The sequence below is a fragment of the Sorex fumeus genome, unplaced genomic scaffold (genome assembly GCF_029834395.1).
Source record: "Sorex fumeus unplaced genomic scaffold, SorFum_2.1 ptg000007l, whole genome shotgun sequence".
NCBI classification, from domain to species: Eukaryota; Metazoa; Chordata; class Mammalia; order Eulipotyphla; family Soricidae; genus Sorex; species Sorex fumeus.
In genome coordinates this window covers 40550194-40569243 of record NW_026606064.1, presented here as the reverse complement: position 1 = coordinate 40569243, position 19050 = coordinate 40550194, and the positions used below count along the sequence as shown (strand labels likewise).

At 35.2% G+C, this 19050-nt stretch overlaps 1 protein-coding gene and 1 non-coding gene across 9 annotated transcripts in view; both read right to left on the bottom strand.

The window, feature by feature from the left end:
• Nucleotides 1–19050, bottom strand: part of CEP170 (centrosomal protein 170) — a 136265-nt gene that overhangs the window by 71313 nt on the left and 45902 nt on the right. For all 8 annotated transcript variants that reach the window (XM_056131491.1, XM_056131481.1, XM_056131465.1 and 5 more), the window contains exons 3-7: nt 16840–16929; nt 12780–12858; nt 8290–8348; nt 8033–8195; nt 7227–7361 (exon numbers count right to left, since the gene is read on the bottom strand). In XM_056131491.1, the coding sequence (XP_055987466.1) occupies nt 7227–7361; nt 8033–8195; nt 8290–8348; nt 12780–12858; nt 16840–16929 (526 nt within the window). The remainder of the gene's footprint in view (nt 1–7226; nt 7362–8032; nt 8196–8289; nt 8349–12779; nt 12859–16839; nt 16930–19050) is intronic.
• Nucleotides 3643–3750, bottom strand: LOC130017044 (U6 spliceosomal RNA). The gene has a single exon (XR_008791314.1). It is a non-coding gene; the product is annotated as a U6 spliceosomal RNA (small nuclear RNA).

The window sequence follows — 19050 nt, the reverse complement described above, 5'->3', positions numbered from 1 at the left end:
CTCTTCTAACAGATAAATAGTATTCTATTGTGTAGATGTACCAAGTTTCTTTAATGAGTCATCTGTTCTCAGGCACTCAGGTTTTTTCCAGATTCTGGCTACTGTGAGGAGTACTGCAATAAACATACACATGCAGATGTCATTTCCACTGTTTTTTTTTTCCCGTTTGCATCTCCAGGATATATTCCCAGGAGTGGTATTCCTGGGTCACAGGGGAGCTCAATTTCTAGTTTATTTTTTAGAAGTGTCCATATTGTTTTCCAAAAAAGGCTAGACCATTAGGCATTCCCACCAACAATGAAGCAGAGTTCCTTTCTCCCCACATCCACGCCAGCACTGGTTGTTCTTGTTCTTTTTGATGCATTTCAGTTTCTGTGGTATAAGATGATACCTCATTGTTCTGATTTGCATCTTCCTGATGACAAGCAATGTACAGCATTTTTTTATGTGCCTTTTGGCCATTTAAATTTTTTTTGAGTAAGTTTTTGTTCATTTCTTCTCCCCATTTTTTTGATGGAATTGGAGGTTTGTTTCTTGTAAATATCTACTAGTGTCTTGAGCACTGTCCTCCCATGTTCATCGATTTGCTCGAGCGGCACCAGTAACATCTCACAACAAATCGTGAGACTTGTTGTTACTGTCTTTGGCACATCGAATACGTCAGGGGTAGCTTGCCAGGCTTTGCCATGCAGGCGAGATGCTCTCGGTAGCTTGCTGGGCTCTCCGAGAATGCCAGAAGAATCGAACCCGGGTCGGCCATATCAGCCACGTGCAAGGCAAACGCCTTACCCGCTGACAGTGTCTTGTATATTCTGAATATTAAGCCCCTATCTGGTGGGTATGGGAAATATTTTTTTCCCCATTCTGTGCGCCCTTTCTGTATTTCTGTATAGGTCCTTCACCTCTTTGATTAAGCTGATCTGAGGCACCATTGTGAATTAATTGTTTTTTTAATATGTCTTTCTTTTTCATTATTTGTGTATAGGAAAGCCATGGACTTTTGGGAATTGATTTTGTAACCTGCCTACTCTACTATACAAACCTATTGTTTCTAGGAGCTTTTTTATAGAGCGTTTAGGGTTTTCTAAGTATAGTATCATATAATCTGTGAACACTGATAGCTTAACTTCTTTCTTTCCTATCTGGATGCCCTTGATAATCTTTTCTCACCTAAGTGCTCTGGCAAGTACTTCCAGTACTATATTGAATAGAAGTGATGAGAGTGGGCAACCTTGTCTTGTTCCTTATCTTAGAGTGAAGGCTTTTAGCTTTCCTCCATTGGGAATAATGCTTGCTGTGGGCTTGTTGTAGATGGCTTTAACTATATTGAGGAAAGTTCCTCCAGCTTCTCATTTTGCTGAGAGTTTTTATCATAAATGGGTGTTGATCTTGTCAAATGCCTTCTCTACATCTATTGATATGATCAGATGTTTTTATCTTTCCTTTTATTGATATGGTGTATTATATTGATTGACTTGTGAATGTTAAACCACCATTGTGTCCCAGGGATAAATCCTACTTGGTCATGGTGTATAATTTTTTGATGAGTCGTTAGATTATATTTGCTAGATTTTGCTGAGGATCTTGCGTCTGTATTTATCAGAGATAATAGCCTATAATTCTTTTTTTTATGGTGTCTGTTTTTGGTATGAGGGTGATATTTGCATCATAGAAACTGTTTGGAAGTGTTTGTTTCTTCAATTTCTTGGCAAAGCTTGAACACAATTGGGATCGGTCTTCTCTAAAGGTTTGGAAGAATTCATAGTGAATCAATCTATGCCAGGGCTTTTGTTTTGCACGAGACTTTTGATTACTGTTTCAATTTCTTTGACAGTGATAGGTCTGTTCAGGTATTCCAAATCTACTTTGGGTCAGCTTGGGGATATTATAGGAGCTCAGGAATTTATCTATTTATTTGAGGTTGTCTAGTTCTATGGCATAAAGCTTTTCAAAGTAATCTCTGATTATTCTTTGAATTTCTGTGGGTTCTGTTGTGGTCTCCTTGTTCATTTTGGGGATAGGCTCATTTTTGTATATGGGTCTTTCTTTTTCCTTGTGAGTCTTGTAGTGGTTTATCAATCTTGTTTATTTTCTCAGAGAACCCAAAGTTTTTTGGGTTTCCATGTCATTAATTTCTGCTCTAAGTTTCATTATTTCTTTCTTCTTGTTTGGTTTGGTCTCCTTTTGTTGGTCGTTCTCCAAGATCTTAAGCTGTGAAGTTAAGTTAGTTATGTGGGCTTGCTATTCCTCTTTGAGGAATGCTTGTAGAGCTATAAACTTTCCTCTTAATACTGCTTTTGCTGTGTCTCATAGGTTCTGGTAACTGGTCTCTTCATTCTCATTCATTTCCAAGAATTTTTTAATTTCCTCTTTGATTTCTATTCTAAGTATTCGTTGTTCAGTAGTGAACTGTTTAAGTTTCCAGGTGCTTGGTTTGAATTTCTGTTTCTGAGTGTAATTCAGTTCTATTTTCAGTGCATCATGGTCTGAAAAGATCATTGATACAATTTCTATCCTCTGAATTTTATGGAGGTATGTTTTGTAGCCCAGCGTGTGATCTATATTGGAAAATGCCCCACATGCACTTGACAAGATTGTGTATTCACCTTTTTGGTGATGAAATGTCCTATATATGTGTACTAAACCCCTATATTCCATTTCTTCCCTCAGATAAAGTATGTCCTTGCTGAGATTGAGTCTGATTTATTTATGAAGAGGTGATAGTGGTGTTAAAATCTCCAACTGTTATTGTGTTGCTATCAATGTCTTTAAGTCTATGAGCAGTCGTTTTAAGTATTTTGCTGGTTCCTCATTAGGTGCATATACATTTAGGAGTGTGAGTTCTTTCTGATGTACAGATCCTTTGATCATTAAGAAATGATCTTCACTGTCTCTTGTAAACATCTTCAGTCTGAAATCTAAGTGGTCTAATATAAGTATAGCCACTCCAGCTTTTATGAGGGAGTTCTTTGCTCATATAATTGTTTTCCATCCTTTTACTTGGAGTCTGTGTTTGCTCTGACTATTCAGGTGTGTTTCTTGCAGACAGCAAAATACTGGGTTTAATTTTCGGATCCATCCTGTCACTCTATGGCTTTTAATTGGTGCATTTAGCCCACTGACGTTATTGTTATGGGGTTTGGTCCCATCTCTTTACCAAAGTTTGATGTACTTGAGGGGCTTGTCTCATCTTAAAGTAGTCTGTTTAGTAGCTCTTGGAGCCATGGTTGTGAGCCTAAGAAGTTCCTGAACTATTTGTCTGTGAAACTGTGTGTTGTTCCTTCTGATATGAAAGAGAGTCTAATTGGGAAAAATATTCTAGGTGAGGCATTTATTTCATTGAATTTATTCAGTATATCCCACTACTTTCTTAGGGTTCATTAGATAGGTCTGCTGTCACTCTTAAGGATGCTCCTTTGTAAGCAATTTCTTTCTTTGCTCTTTCTGATAAAAATATTGAAAGCTGGGGCTAGAGCGATAGTAAAGTGGGTAGGGCATTTGTCTTGCACACGGCCGACTTGGGTTCGATTCCCAGCATCCCATATGGTCCCCCAAACACCGCCAGGAGTAATTCCTGAGTGCGAAGCCAGGAGTAACCCCTGTGCATCGCTGGGTGTGACTCAAAAAACGGAAAGAAAAAACCCAAATATGGAAAGCTTCATGAATTTGCATGTCATCCTTTGCACAGGGGTCATACTAATCTTCTCTGTATGGCTCCAATTTTAGTGTATTTGCTGTCAAACTGAGCATGACTGTTTTATGATTATATTATGTGTACTTTTAATATACATACACTAGAACAATATCACTGTCATACTTCTGTACAAAATGAAATATTAAACTAATTCAAAATAATAAAGGCTATTTTAAGACAACCATCGAACTATTTAAAATTAGAAACACTCGACAAGTTTAGTTAAATATGAATTACAAATTTAAAGTTTCTAAATTTTGGTTAGATCACAATTAATGTAAAACGACAAAATACCTTCTTTAAACAGCTGTACTAACTAAATATTGCAAACTGTAGACTAAACAAATGTTTCATTAAAGTTATCAGATAAAAGAGCTTATCTTTAGCAAAATGAGGACAGATTATCCTTCCTTAGAGGACTCTAATTTTCAAAGAACGAATTTAATTTCAGTAGATATCTTTTGTCTTGGATTTCTTTTTAAGGCTGTACACTTAATTTATAGGAGATTTTGTGTTTTATTTGTTTGGTTTTTGGGCCACACCAGGTGATGCTCAGAATTTTAGTCCTGGTGGAGTTTGGGGATATATACAGGATGCTAGGAAGTGAACTCTGTTTGGCAGAGTACAAGGCAAGTACCCCATCTGCTGTTCTATTTCTCCATCAATAAGTTTATAGGAAATTTTTCAATCTATGTGAACACACAAAAAAAGATACAAAAAGAAACAGATATATTCTATTGAATGTCTCCCTTCCATAAATAGCACTAAGATTTTACATTCTACATATTAGAAAGCAAAATAACTTCTCTTACAGAAAGAGTTAGTTTTCTCAAGATTGTGTATTATATATATATATTAACACACACACATATATAAATATACATATATATATAAACACTTGACTGTATTTTGTAATTCTTATTCTTATACTTAGAGAATTCGGGTCGGCCATGTGCAAGGCAAACGCCCTACTTAGCACAGTGGTAGGGCATTTGGCTTGTGCACAGCTGGCCAGGCAGAGCCATGTTTGATTCCTCTGCCCCTCTCAGAGAGCTCAGCAAGCTACCGAGAGTATCTCACCCGCACAGCAAAGCTTGGCAAGCTACCCATGACGTATTCGATATGCCAAAAACAGTAACAACATGTCTCACAATGGAGACTTTACTGGGCCCGCTTGAGCAAATCGATGAACAACGGGAGGACAGTGCTACAGTGCTATTCTTATACACATTCTCTACTCTGTCCACCTTTTCTTTCCCTCTTTCTCTGCTTCCCTCATCTCCTCTGACCTTATTTCTTCACTCTCATCTTTCCTCTCTTTCCAACAATCCTATCTCCCCAGATTTCAGATTATATATTTCAGATTTCAGAGTAGTTTTGTATACATGTGCTAGACTTTTAATGGTAGATAAATTCACATTGATTTTCAGAATTTGTCAATGTTGTTTTTAGCATTTAAGGCAAGTTTTAATCTATTTAACTGGAAAAAGGAAGACACTGTAATTTCTTGCAAAAAGAAAAAAAAAGAACAAGTCAGAATTACAAAGCAAATAAACAACAGGCGAGTGGAAACTGAAAGTAGGAATTTTAATATGATCGAATGAGAAAGGCAACAAAATCAAATAATATTTTTAAAAAATGGAGTAAAGGAAAGGAAGATACAAAGACTTTGAAAGTAGATATGTTTTACTGTCTCCTAATGGCCTTTTTCTATTCCTCCCTCCTAAAATAATCCATTTCTGATAGCCGCTTCTCCCTGAAGAGCTCAAGTACCTTTGGGGGAAACTAAAGTCACACTGTTTCATGGTGGACAGACTGGTTTAAAAATGAGCTCAGATCCTTGCATGTGATTGATTCAGGAATGAGTAAGTGACCTACTCTTGCAACTAAAAGACTAATGAATTGAGGGATGAGAAGTTGTGGAAAAGTTGTCTTCCAACTACTGAATGAATGGTCTTCTAGAAGCAACCATGGTGGGCTAAGAAACAGTACCAGCCGCAGGCTACCCCGATTTGATCCTTGGCATATATATTGATTCCACAAGTCCAGCAGGAGTGGTATCAGAACACAGAGGCAGGAAGTTAATACCTGAACATACCAGGATTCAATCCAAAACAAAACAAAAAAAAAAAAACAAGGAAGCAACCTTTGCGATTTTCTGCTGGATGTGATACAGGTTAACATGCATTCCTGAATGTTCCAGGAAGGCAGCTAAAGAATGAATATGGTGATGAATTCCTATAGTCCTCTGCTATGATTGCTGACAAATGAAGATAAATCAGCTCTTCTGATGACAATGATGAGGCCATGTGTCACCAAATCTAAAGAGGTCCTACTTAATTTTTCTTTCTGTTTAGTCTCAGGTAGTATTACTATTATCTGCCATTGCAGATAATACTGTTTTAGAGTTCAGGCATGAGGAAAACTGCCTTGATGGCTGTGATGTAAATTTATTTGCAAAGTTTACAAACCTCAGTTAAGGATACGGCACTAAAAGATTAAACTAATAAAGCCAGTTTTCTTTGACATGTATCCTGGTAAAATCAGAGCATATTTAAAAAGCAACTGTTCTTATTTTACCCTAAGAAAAATGTTTCATTTATCTTGGAGAACTAGAGTTAAAATGAGGTATCTGATAGAATGTATCCTTGAGATTTAGACTTAGTTTTCCATACTGCTTGATGTATTTAACTATTGTATTTAACACCCCAGCTCTGGTTCCATATCATTCATATGAAAACTGGTTGTGCCATTCATCCTTCATACTTGATGCCTTTGTCAACTTCTTATGTGCAAGATAACTAATACTTCCACTTATTTTTGAAAATCTATATTATTCAGACACATGAATATTTATAACTACACAGTATCAGCAAAAACATATGCTGTCTGACTTTTGAGAATGGGTTTCAGAACTAAATTCAATCTAATTGTTGAATTCAGCTGATGTTATTGCTCACCATGTATCAGTAAAACTGGGCACTGAGGATTTAAAAAAGTTTTAGTTCCATATCACATTTCTGAATATAATAGATTCATTTAAAATATTATTGTATGCTGGTTAAGATAATTAAAAAAACAAACTTAATTTGTACCTAGGTTAATTAATACTTCTTGATAATTATTTTAAAGTATTTAACACCCAACTATATATTTAATATATTCTTTGAGTTTCAACAATTTCATAATGTAGAAAAATGTTTTATATCAAAGTGACATGTGGGGCTAGGGAGATAGCTAAAAGGTTTAGAACACATACTTTTTATACGGGAGGCCCAGATTTGATCCCTGGCATCACATGGTTCCCTGAGCACTGTTAGACAGTGACTACTGAGCAGTGAGTTGCAAGTTTAATTTTAAATAAACGAACTTATAAAGCTTTGGGAATTGATAATTTTAGGTGAGAAGCCTCACCATAAAACATTCCTGGATTATTTTTCATCTGATTAAATAGTAGTTATCTTTTTTAGGACAGACAATTAATTCTTTCCCATATATCCACTTAATGTCACAGGTGCAACAGAGACTTTACCTGATGTTCCAGTTTCAACACTCTTTTCTTCAGGTTTGTCATTTGACTTGAAAGCTCTTTGTTCTTCCACCTCATCATCCCCCCACCAGGATGGTTGGCCATATAATGGAGTACCACGAGGCATAGCAGAAATATCTGCAAAAAGTAGGAAAAATCTGTCTAAAGCATAGGAAATAAAAAATACATACTTTCCTGTATAATGTCAGAATTGTTTGATTTATTAAATGAGAAAGAAGGTGCAGTTTTGATAACAAGTTTTAATAACTTGCACAGATCTTCATGTTGGACATTCGTAATGTCGAACTACTGACTAGCTAAGAGTAAAGCAATGTAAACTGTTATATCATAACATTTTTATTAAAGTATAATCAATTATTTGATATGTAAGCATTTTAATTCATTAAGTATATATTAAGTATAAATATAAAACAACTAACACAAATTTTAGCATGAGTGAGTGATTTTTTGAATTCTTTTAAACTGTTAAGATAGATCTCAGTAATGAAATTTAAAAATTGTTAAAAGGATTAGAGGACATTTGAGCATATTTGGTCTATAAATTAAAAATTGCTTTTATTATTGAGATTATTTAAATGAGGCATTTTTAAAATCCTTGGAATAAAAGTCATATATAATCATGTGTTACATATTGCTTAAGATTGCTAATTCAAATCAACTCGGAGACCATCATTACTATATATAGCAACAGATAACATTTTTATGGTTAATGACCATGACTTTGAGAATAAACCATGCAATCTCTTCTTAGTTAATTATCAATAAAGTAATTTTAGAGAATATCTTACCCATAGCCTTTTCCTCATATTTCTGTGCTTCTTTAGCTTTGGGCTGTGCTTCTGAAGCAGCATCTGATACTTTGGAGTCTACGTTTTTGACACATGCAGATTTTGGTAACTCTGATTCTGAAGATTTTTGGGACAACTGAAGCTGAATGGTAAACTTCTCATGCTATGAAACATTTAAATATTGAGGTGAGACATCCTGGAGTGAAATTAACTTTAGTAAATAATGGGTTTACAAAACAAAAGTAAAATGGTTTTACCTTTAGAGCCTCTTCAGGAACCCTCATTTCTCCTCGTACTACAGTAAAAAGATTTGTATGTATATAGGGCTAAGGAGAACATAATTTTAAAACTCTGTTGACCTTATTTACTTGGTTTTTGGTGGTGTCCGGGACTAAACTCAGGGCCCCACACACGCAAACAAAGCTGTATCCCTGGCATTCAATCTTCGAATTTTCAAAGAAAATTCAGAAATGGTCTTTTTTTTTTCTTTTTGGGTCACACCCAGCAATGCACAAGGGTTACTCCTGGCTCTGCACTCAGGAATTACTCCTGGCGGTGCTCAGGGGACCATATGGGATGCTGGGAATCGAACCCGGGTCAGGTGCATGCAAGGCAAACACCCTACCCACTATGCTATCACTCCAGCCCCAAGAAATGGTCTTATTTTATTTGTACTTTCTAACATCAGTTTCACTCATTGTGGGTATTTTTATATGATTTAACATGAATAGTATCAGATTTATTAAATCACACTACTTTTAGTATACATTCCAATAATTGCTTATAGTAGTAAGATAAAGGTATCCAGTAGAGGTACAGTCATCACTTGAAATTGACCTACATTTAAAAGGTAATTAGAACGCCTTATTATATGTCCCTTAAGAGTTAAAAGCTAAAATATAGTCATATATTCATAAAAGTAAAAAAATTTCATTTTTAAATTCTAAAGAAAATCTCAGAAACAAGCAATAATTTTAAGCTTAGGTAATAATGGCTTTCAAGAAGCAAGCACTCAACACAAAAATATGTTATCACAACAACAATATAACTACAGATACAAAAAAACACTCAAATTATATTTATAGCTCACTAGAAAAACAGAGAACAGTATCTCATCTCTAACAATACCACAACAGATAATCCCGAAGGGATTAAATTACTCAGATTTCCTAAACACTGATAAAAATGAAGTTCATTTTGATTGTGCAAAATAAATGCTATAATTACAGTCTTTATAACAATCACTACTTTCTGCTATGAATTGCTATCGGGATCAAATGACATTATCAAACAACTGATTCCATGCAGATTAGAATCAGTGCTAGATACAATGAATGCTTTCATTATTGTGCTTAAAAGAACAAAGTCTTGTATACTAGAAAGATATTTCAAACAGAGTCCACCAGCATTAAATAATTGTAACTGGAAGGAACTTACTACCATGTGCTAAATTTAATGTCTTCATTTCTTTGTTGTTTTGGGCGTCACACCCCTTGGTTTACTCCAGGTCGAATTTAGTGAGCCATAGGGTGCCAGGGAGAAGTCATGTGCAAAGCAAGTGATTACCACTGTACTCTCTCTATGTCCTCAAAATTTCATTCTTTATAAATTCAGAACACTCATGATCTCAAGGCTAGCTTTTAGCCTTTTTTTTCTTTTGGGGTCACAGCTGGCAATGTTCAGGGGTTACTCTTGGCTCGTGCAATTAGGAATTACTCCTGATGGTGCTCAGAGAACTATATGGGATGCTGGGAATCGAACCGGGGTCGGCCGCATGTAAGACAAATACCCTACCCGCTGTGCTACTGCTCCAGCCCCAAGATTACTACTCTTGATTACTATCCTTAGGTCTACTACACTTAGACTTCCCATGAATAAGGAAAAGTAAACTTGTTAATAAGAAATCTGCATTTATGTGTTCATAAAAAATACAAATTGAGAATGTTTTAGAATTGTAAAGAGGTTTGTGGAATATCCTTATTTCTATTAACCTGATTTCCTATCCCACAGAAAACAAACAGGGATTGGAGGTACAAAATGCAAGACTACTGAATACCAATTTAAAGCTTCCTTAACATTTTGAATATACATATAGTTTTGAAACAGTAAAAGTTTGAGTCTTAGCTACAGTCCTCCCTCTCTTTCCTTCTCCCTCTCCCTCTCTCTCTCTGACTTCATCACTAATTTTGTTTGGAGATCACACCCAGTTACACTCAGGGTATACTCCTGCTTCTGCAGTCAGGGGGCACTCCTGGAGTAGCATAGGGGTGCCAAGAGTAAAACTCTAGGTCAGCCACATGAGTCAGTCACATGAAATATACCAAATCTGTTTTTGTACAATCTTCTGTATCACTGCATTTAACTCATAGTTATCTTTCTGAAGACTAGATTTTTCAGATATTCATACTACCGAAAACTTTACTATCTCCACATCTTTATTCCATTTAACCTTTTAAGATTTGTACTTATTCACCAAGACTAGGCACTTTATATTCCTTATCTGCACATTTTTCTGCAGAATTTCCTATCCCTTTGCTCGAACGGGTTCAGTAATGTCTCCATTGTGAGACTTATTGTTACTGCGTTTGGCATATCAAATACTTAACATTGGTAAATGGGCAGAGTCATGATCCATGTTCCTGTTCAGGCCTTAGAATTATATTTTTTTAACAAAAAAATTTTAAAAAACACTAAATAATGTATTTAAAACAGGGAGAGCATTAAAACTGGAAAAAAAAGAAGAATCAAATTAGGGCACAGAAATGGAGGGTATTCAGAGACTGGTAAACATTCAAAAGAACAAGAACATTCAAGTGCTGTTGTGGATGTGGGGAGAAAGGGACACTCATTCACTGTTGGTGGAATGCCGACTGTTCCAGCCTTTTTTGGAGAACAATATGGGAATTCCTCAAAAAATTACAAATTGAGCTCCCATTGGACCCAGCAATACCACTTCAGGGAACATACCCTGGGGTATGTTCACATATACACAGCAGAGACACCATCCGCAGTCCTATGTTTGTTACATCACTATTCATAATAATCAGAATCTGGAAACAACCCTAGTGCTCCAGAACAGACGACTGTTCTGTCGTGGATCATGACTCTGCCCATTTACCAATGTTAAGTTAAAGAATCACCAGAGAAGGGCTGGAGCAATAGCACAGCAGGTAGGGTGTTTGCCTTGCACGCGGCCGACCTGGGTTCGATTCCCAGCATCCCATATGTTCCCCTGAGCACCGCCAGGGGTAATTCCTGAGTGCAGAGCCAGGAGTAACCCCTGTGCATCACCAGGTGTGACCCAAAAAGCCAAAAAAAAAGTCACCAGAGATTTCATGAACAAAATTAAAATTGTTTCTATTGGCATAAGCAGTTTTCTACAAGAATTTTATATTTAATTAAAATACAGATATTCTACATAGGCATGTTTGAAGAAGAATTTTTTAAGAATAATTTAGCCTTGATCCAGTGCTGTTCATCTAAATCCTCATCTTAGGCTCAATTTATTTTACTTTTACAAAATAGATTCCCATCTGCTATGACTTTAAAACTCTATTCATAAGTGAACACTGGACTGCTGTTATAAGGGTTCTGTTATTTAGGATGAAATTTCAAAAATAAATTTCAAAAATAAAAAATAAAGAACAGACTGTGGGGCATCTATACAATGAAATAATTGCTATCAGGAAAATCAGGGAAAATGAGGCCATGAAATTTCTTATAAATGGATGGATATAGAGAATATCATGCTAAGTGAAATGAGTCAGAAGGAAAGTGACATATATAGAATGGCTGCATTTACTTGCAAGATATTAAAAAGAACACACAGTATGAGACCAAAGCCATGAAAAACATGATTGTAAGTTTGCCACAGGGCTGTGAGGGTAAAGGACAGTTTAGGATAGAGAAGGCTCCAAAGAAGTGAGTGTTGAAAATATATAAAGGGATATACATGATAATATTTCAGTACCTTTACTGCAAACATAATGCCCCAAAGCAGGGGTAGGCAGTGGGCAGTGGAAAGGGAGAATGAGGGAAGAAGGGAAGAGGGAGGGAGGGGGGAAGAGAAAGGGTAGAGAGAGAGGAATAGAGAGAGATACACACAGGGGTGAAGAAAGAGAGAGGGAAACTGGGAACATTGCTGGTGGGAAATATACACTGGTAAAAGGACGGGTGCTGGAACATTATATGGCTGAAACTCAATCATGAACAACTTTGTGACTGTATACCTCACTGTGGTTCAATAAAAGAAAGAAAGAAAGGGGGGAGAGAGAATGCATAAAGTAGAATAAGAGCTGGAAGGAAAGGTACAGATAAACTTTTTCACTCCTCCTACAAATAAGCTGATTTTTGCCATCCAATATACCACTCTAGGGGGAAGAAATTCCCAGGATAAGGTTAACTTAAAACCCTCCATTAATCTTTATGCCCAGTTACATTCTTTAAGACCCAAATTACAAATACAATAGCACTGTAGGGTGACATCTGCTGAAACTATACATAGAGGAGAGAAAAAGCTAAGTCCATATTTTTTAGGATTATTTTTAGAACAAGCACAGTTACCAAAATAGATATACACATATTAAAATATACAGATATAATTTAAGACTTGTTTTTAAACATGAGAAGGCACAGATTCTAGTATGTCGGTATTATAAATTCTTACATCTCAAGAATCAACTTACAAATACTGCAGTTAAGTATTTTTGAATGAATTTAATGAATGTACAAAATTATATAAGGATATCATATCCAAATCTCAGCTTATCTTCAAGTTTCAAGGTGATATAAGTCTGTTCTGGAATCCTTATATCATTTACAAAAGTCTGAAAAAATAAATTAAATATTAAATATTACTATACTTTATATAGACAAATATGATAGTGGCAAATAGAGTATACATCTTATAGCTTGATAACTGATTTCATACTAAGTTTTACTACTGTTAATAATAACAAAGAATCAGGTTGCAATTCCTGTAAGTCTCTGAATCATTCTGCCAACACAAACTTAGTTGCCTTAAAATGGTGTCAACAAAAACTCCTATGTAAACTAACTATAAAGGGTAAAATAATGCAACTCAATATATATAAAATCATTTCATTTAATTTCACTTTTTTACAAAATATTATTTAGTGTTTAGTATTATTATTTTTACTCAAATTATTTCAAAATATATTGCTGAAAAAAGAACATGACCCAGTGTAGATTGCTATGAGTCCTTTGGGCTTTTTAAAGATACATTATGGGTATCTTATGATATTGGTTCTGTTTTCCATCTAAATTAACCACACTATTTCTTTATCTCCCAATCATTTCATATTTTTAAATCAAATATTTCAAAGTGAACATGATAAAAAAACTGGATAATGAACGATAATGAACTCTTTTAGAACTTTCAGTTAAAATTAACTCTAATACTTTTCATTTTAACCCCTATGTTCAAAACAGTATTTTTTAAGAAGTATCAAATATAAGATGATATATTTTACACTTTTTGTTGGGTTCTACAAACACTGAGTCCAAAATTTATACTTCTTTTCAAAGTCCAAATATATGTCAAGTTTTCAAGAGCCAGGCATGGTTGCTGGCTTTTCAAATGAAAGTAAGAAGCATAGAACTTTAAAAGAATCACAACTTGTGAAATGAATCTCTAGTAAATCAACCATTTTTATTATTTTACTTGTCAAAATACCGTACCATCTTTGTATCCCTTGTGCACGTTGTTTCACAATTATAACATGTATATGAAGATAGACAAAAATCACTCTACACCAGAAAAGGAAAAAAGTGATAGAAAATCTTTGGATAAATATAATCCTTGATCCATTTTCTTAATGTAAAAATTCTGTATTTTAACAGATTATTTAAACAGTATTTTCATGTTCATCCTTTGATACTTATAAGTAGGCAAGTGTTTGAGTAAACAACACTAAATAGAAAGAAAGAGATGATATAAAAACAAAATTACTAACTCTAGTGACTAGAGCATTAGTACAGTTGATAGGGCACTTGCCTTGCATGAGACCAACCTGGGTTCAATCCTCAGCACTGCATACGATTTCTCACATCCCCGAGTGCACAGCCAGACTAACCTCTGAGCAATGTCAAAGCACCCCCCCAAATTACTTGCTCAATTATTTATAAATCCAAATATATAAAACTAATTTGCAATTATAAATAAAGATGGCCATCCTCAATACAATTTTAAACGTTCAGTACTTTGAAAATAATCGAGTGAGGTGGGTGCACTTTTCATGGGTGGTGTTGGAATTATGTGCATGACATAAAAGGAAAAACATTAAGGGGATTGAAAAGAGCATAGGAAGTTCAACAAAAGCTATGGATACAAGGACACTGGAGGAGCCACCCCTAAGAAAAGAGCCAGAAACAGCACCTGTTACTGCAAGTATAGCCCCAATCACCACCCAATGCATTCTGTTCATGCAAGAGTAGCACTGTAGCACTGTCCTCCCGTTGTTCATCTAGTTTCTCGAGTAGGCCCAGTGACGTAGCCATTGTGAGACTTGTTGTTACTGTGTCTGGCATACTGAATACGTCACCGGGAGCTTGCCAGGCTTTGCCGTGCGGGCGAGATACTCTCAGTGGCAAGAATAAGAATGAGAAACAAAAAAATCTAGAACAATCTACAGATATTCTTGAAACTTGGAATCAACATTTATAGAACGGGTAACTATCCCATGACAACTGATGAGAAGTGATATTCAAAGAACAATGCCTACTTTTTTCCTTTTTAAAAAAGTGTTGTTTGGGGGTTAAACTCAGTACTCAGAGATTGCTTCTGGCTCCTGCAGATCAAATCCGGGTTGGCATCATGCAAGGCAAGCACCAGGCTGTCTGGCCCCATTGCATTTTGTACTTTAAAGCCAAGAAAATATGGAATAAAATTTTGAGTTTATTATGTCTCATTTTAAATTTTGAATAGTTTTTCATTATCTTTCATCTTCTGTAAATTATCAGTAAAAAGTATTAAAGGGTCTACAGAACATAGATGGTAAATGATGAGGATGATTTTCCCGAGACACTGGGATTAATGATGTAGAGTATGCTAGAGTTATGGAATTCCTAATAATGTTATACTTACTTGCCAAGAATATAGGCAACATTCATATACTAACCAGCTTTCTTTGATATGTTGAAATTAATAAATATACTTCTATTTTTTCCTCTTTCTTTTCTTCTACCTTCAGTATTATCGACATTTTTATATACTCAACTATACATTAAACTGACACTTTATTAGCCACTAAGACTATATGAAAAATTACAAAAAGTTGCAACCTTAATTCAGCACAGATGTACATATAGGACAATACACCCCAACCTGATGATGATCTATGAGCCCGGCAAGCTACTGAGAGTATCTTGCCCGCATGGCAAAGCTTGGCAAGCTACCTGTGATGTATTCAATATGCCAAACACAGTAACAAGTCTCAAAATGGAGACATTACTGGGCCCGCTCAAGCAAATCGATGAACAACGGGAGGACAGTGCTACAGTGCTATGATCAATCTTAAATCTCAAGCTTTCAACATACTTCACAGAAAGGCTGACTCCTTTCCTCCATTCCTAAGCAAAGAAAAAGATATAGGGGTAGAAAAAGCCTTCTTGAGGGCATGGTGCTATAAAAGGAGAATGAATCCCAAAGGGCAATAGGGAAAAATCATTTTAATAAATCATCAATATAAATCATCAAAAAAAATTTATAAATTTTTCATAGAATGTGTAATGTGCATTTTTAAAATAAGTAGCAGCTAAAAGCAATTGAACTATATTATTTCTGATAAATTTTAAGAATTTGAACATTACTAATATGAGTAAAACTTTATATGTTTATGTTAGTAGACTCAAACGCAAGTTGAAAAGTAGAAAGAATAAGATAATTTTACACATCTATATACTTCTGTTGTGTGATAATGTAATTCTCCTTATGGAAGAAATATAGTGGCACTTGAGATATATTTTTTCTGATGAATTCATTTTACTCTATTTTTGTTGGTTTTGGGGTCATTCTGGCTCTGAGCTCAGGGATCGTTCATAGCAGGGTTAAATTCAGGAGCAATATGTGGTATGGGGGAATCAAACACTAGGTCTCATGCAAGGTAAATGTTCTAACTTCACTGTCACTCTGACCCATCTAAAATAAAATTTTTCTCCAAAATCTGGCACCAAATCACATTTCTTTTATTTTCTCTACTTTTGGGGGGTGGGGTGAGGGACACACTGGGCGGTGCTCAGATCTTATTTCTAGCTCTACATTCAGGGATCACTCCTAGTGGGGGTCAGAGGATATATGGGATGCTGAGGATAGAATCTAGATTGGTTGTACAGCAAGTGCCCTATGCACTCTACTATTGCTTTAGCCCCTCCTTCTTTATTTTCTAACATTAACCCATATGTCTTCTAAGAGTACCTTTTAGTTTTCTTATTGCCAAAGCTTTCCAAAGTTTTTCCACATGTAACTTCAAACCACTCAGTGACATCAAACTTTCATATCATCACCTTAAAAACTTCTTTTTCAATTGCTATATCAAACAACCTATGGATTTTTATATTGGCAAAAGTTTCATGGAACATAAACTATGATTTTTAGAGTATTATGTATCTAATAAAGATTAAAAAGTAACACAAAAATGAAATAAAATAAAAATAAGAAATGTAATATGATTTGTCATACTAAGTAAATAAATGAAAAGGAAAAAGAATAAAAACAAGAAATGTTGTATCATTTGTCATAATACTAAAGTGCCTAAACTATGTAAAAAAAAAGTAAACTCTAAACTTACCCCATTTAGGCTGCCCAAATCTTTCACTAGGTGTTCATCAGAAGAGGCATCATAATTGATTACAGCATGTTGCTTATCCACACTACGAGACTGAAAGAATTTTTTATGTTAATATAAGAATATGTTAGAATAAATAACAAACATGAGGCTTTCCGCTATATATTTATTTTCAAAGAATATTAAATACAAGACTATTTAAAATCAAAGTAGGCTAAGAACACAATTAGTCTCATTTATTTCCTAAAGATGAAAGCAGCCAATATTGTAAGTCTATCAAATTCAGATCCCTACTTCTGAAAGAACTTAAATCTGCTTGCTTTGTTGAACCTGTCAAATTTTTTTACAATTTATAAATATATTACTTATAACATATGATCATATAATTATAGTATATCACATATTTATGCTATAACAATATGTAAATACATAATATATAATTTATAATGTATGTTTAACACTTTTTTTTGGTGGTGCCAGATATTGAAACCAGGGCCTCAAACATGCAAGCTAAGTGTTCTAATACTAAGTTAAAGGAACAATACAAATTGTATCTTGTTTAAAATACTTTATTGGGGAAAATACATACCTTATTGTTGCCCAAAGATTTAAAGCAAAGGGAGACAATGTAATATGTTCTTTAATAAAATTAGACTACTTAGAATATTCTAGTATAAAATGTATGAAAAAGTTCTACAAAGAAAAAATGAAGCCAAAAAAAGTGAAAAAAATCACAAGCGAATATATATAATTGTGTTTCTGAGTTTCTCTAAAAGTTTCTTTCATTCTATCCTCCCCTTTCACTTCTCCTTCTCTCATTCTTTGTCAAGTTGTGGGATGAAACTGTCTGAAAAACACTGAAGTTAAACCCAATAAACATTTATTACACAGTTAATATGTAAGTCATGATAGTGTGGTAGGAATCTACAGGAGTGTGGAATGTGGGAATGTGAGGCCTTGTGGTAAGAGAGGAGGAGGGTGGGAGGGTGTGGGTAAAACTTAAAGGACACCTAATAGTTTCCTGGGCAAGGCTCTAGCCAACCAGACAGTGGGGAAAGGAATGTCTTATCTAGTATAACCTTGCTTGCTGCTTCTGTAACCATGCTAGCTGAGGGCTAGGAGTATTCAAATTAGTTGTCTTTTGGTTAATTTCCCTTGGTTTATCTCTGGATATAGATCCTCTGAACTTGTGTGGACAAGCTTAATAAAGTTACTTCCTGAGAAAGCCCTGGTGCGTCTGTCTCTTAATGAAGTGTCCCGTAAAAATTAGTGAAAAGAAAAAGGTATCAAAAATGGAAAGGAAATATGACTTCCAGTTTCTAGTCTTCCCTCCTTACAAAATGTAAGTTCACCAAACTTAAAGACAAAGACTCTTTGGTGTAAGAGAGATGGTATAGTGGGGAAGGCGGCTGCCTTGCATGTAGTGAACCAGGTTGTAAACCTGATACACTGCCTGCTAGGAGTGATTCTTTAAGACAGAGCCAGAAGCAAGCCCTGAGTACTGCCAGGGCTTAAAAAACAAAACAAAACAAAACAAAACCTCTTTATTTTCATCAGAGAATCTCTGAGGTGTATGACTCAAAGCCAACTGTCACACAGAAGACTGGTGAGACATGTAAATATGGAAGAAAGAAAGAGCAGAAATCATCATTACATCATTACTACAACTTGAGTGGAAATTAACGTAGACCCAATTAATTCCTGGGTGGGGGGGGAAGAGTGAGAGAGACAGACAGACAGACAGACAGCATGACAGATGAGAGCGTGACAGCATTGTGGGCACAATTTCACTTTCATGAGTTTTATTGCCACAAGTCCCAAAAGGGTATCTGGATAATGACAGGGAAAAAAAATCTCCCTATACTTCTGGTGGGGTAGGTGACCTTTTAGAAAAAAACCCAGGGTAGTCACTTCTCACTAAGGGCCTCTCTGAAGTAAAAATACTTTACTAAACTCACTGTATTTAACTAGGATTAACGGAGAGGCATTCGTCAAAGAACCCTCTAAAAGAGAACTAATTACAACTATTTGGAATGTCTCAATATCTCCCTACAACCATATCTAGTCATCAACAGGGGCTTAAACACATAGATAATTCATGAAGGAATTATGATAGAAAAAACTACAAAGCTCAAAACCATTTAAAGTGTCTAGGGAAATTTAGAGACTAATGGACATTAAAACAGGGACACGAAAATAAATGTCACCTTCTGT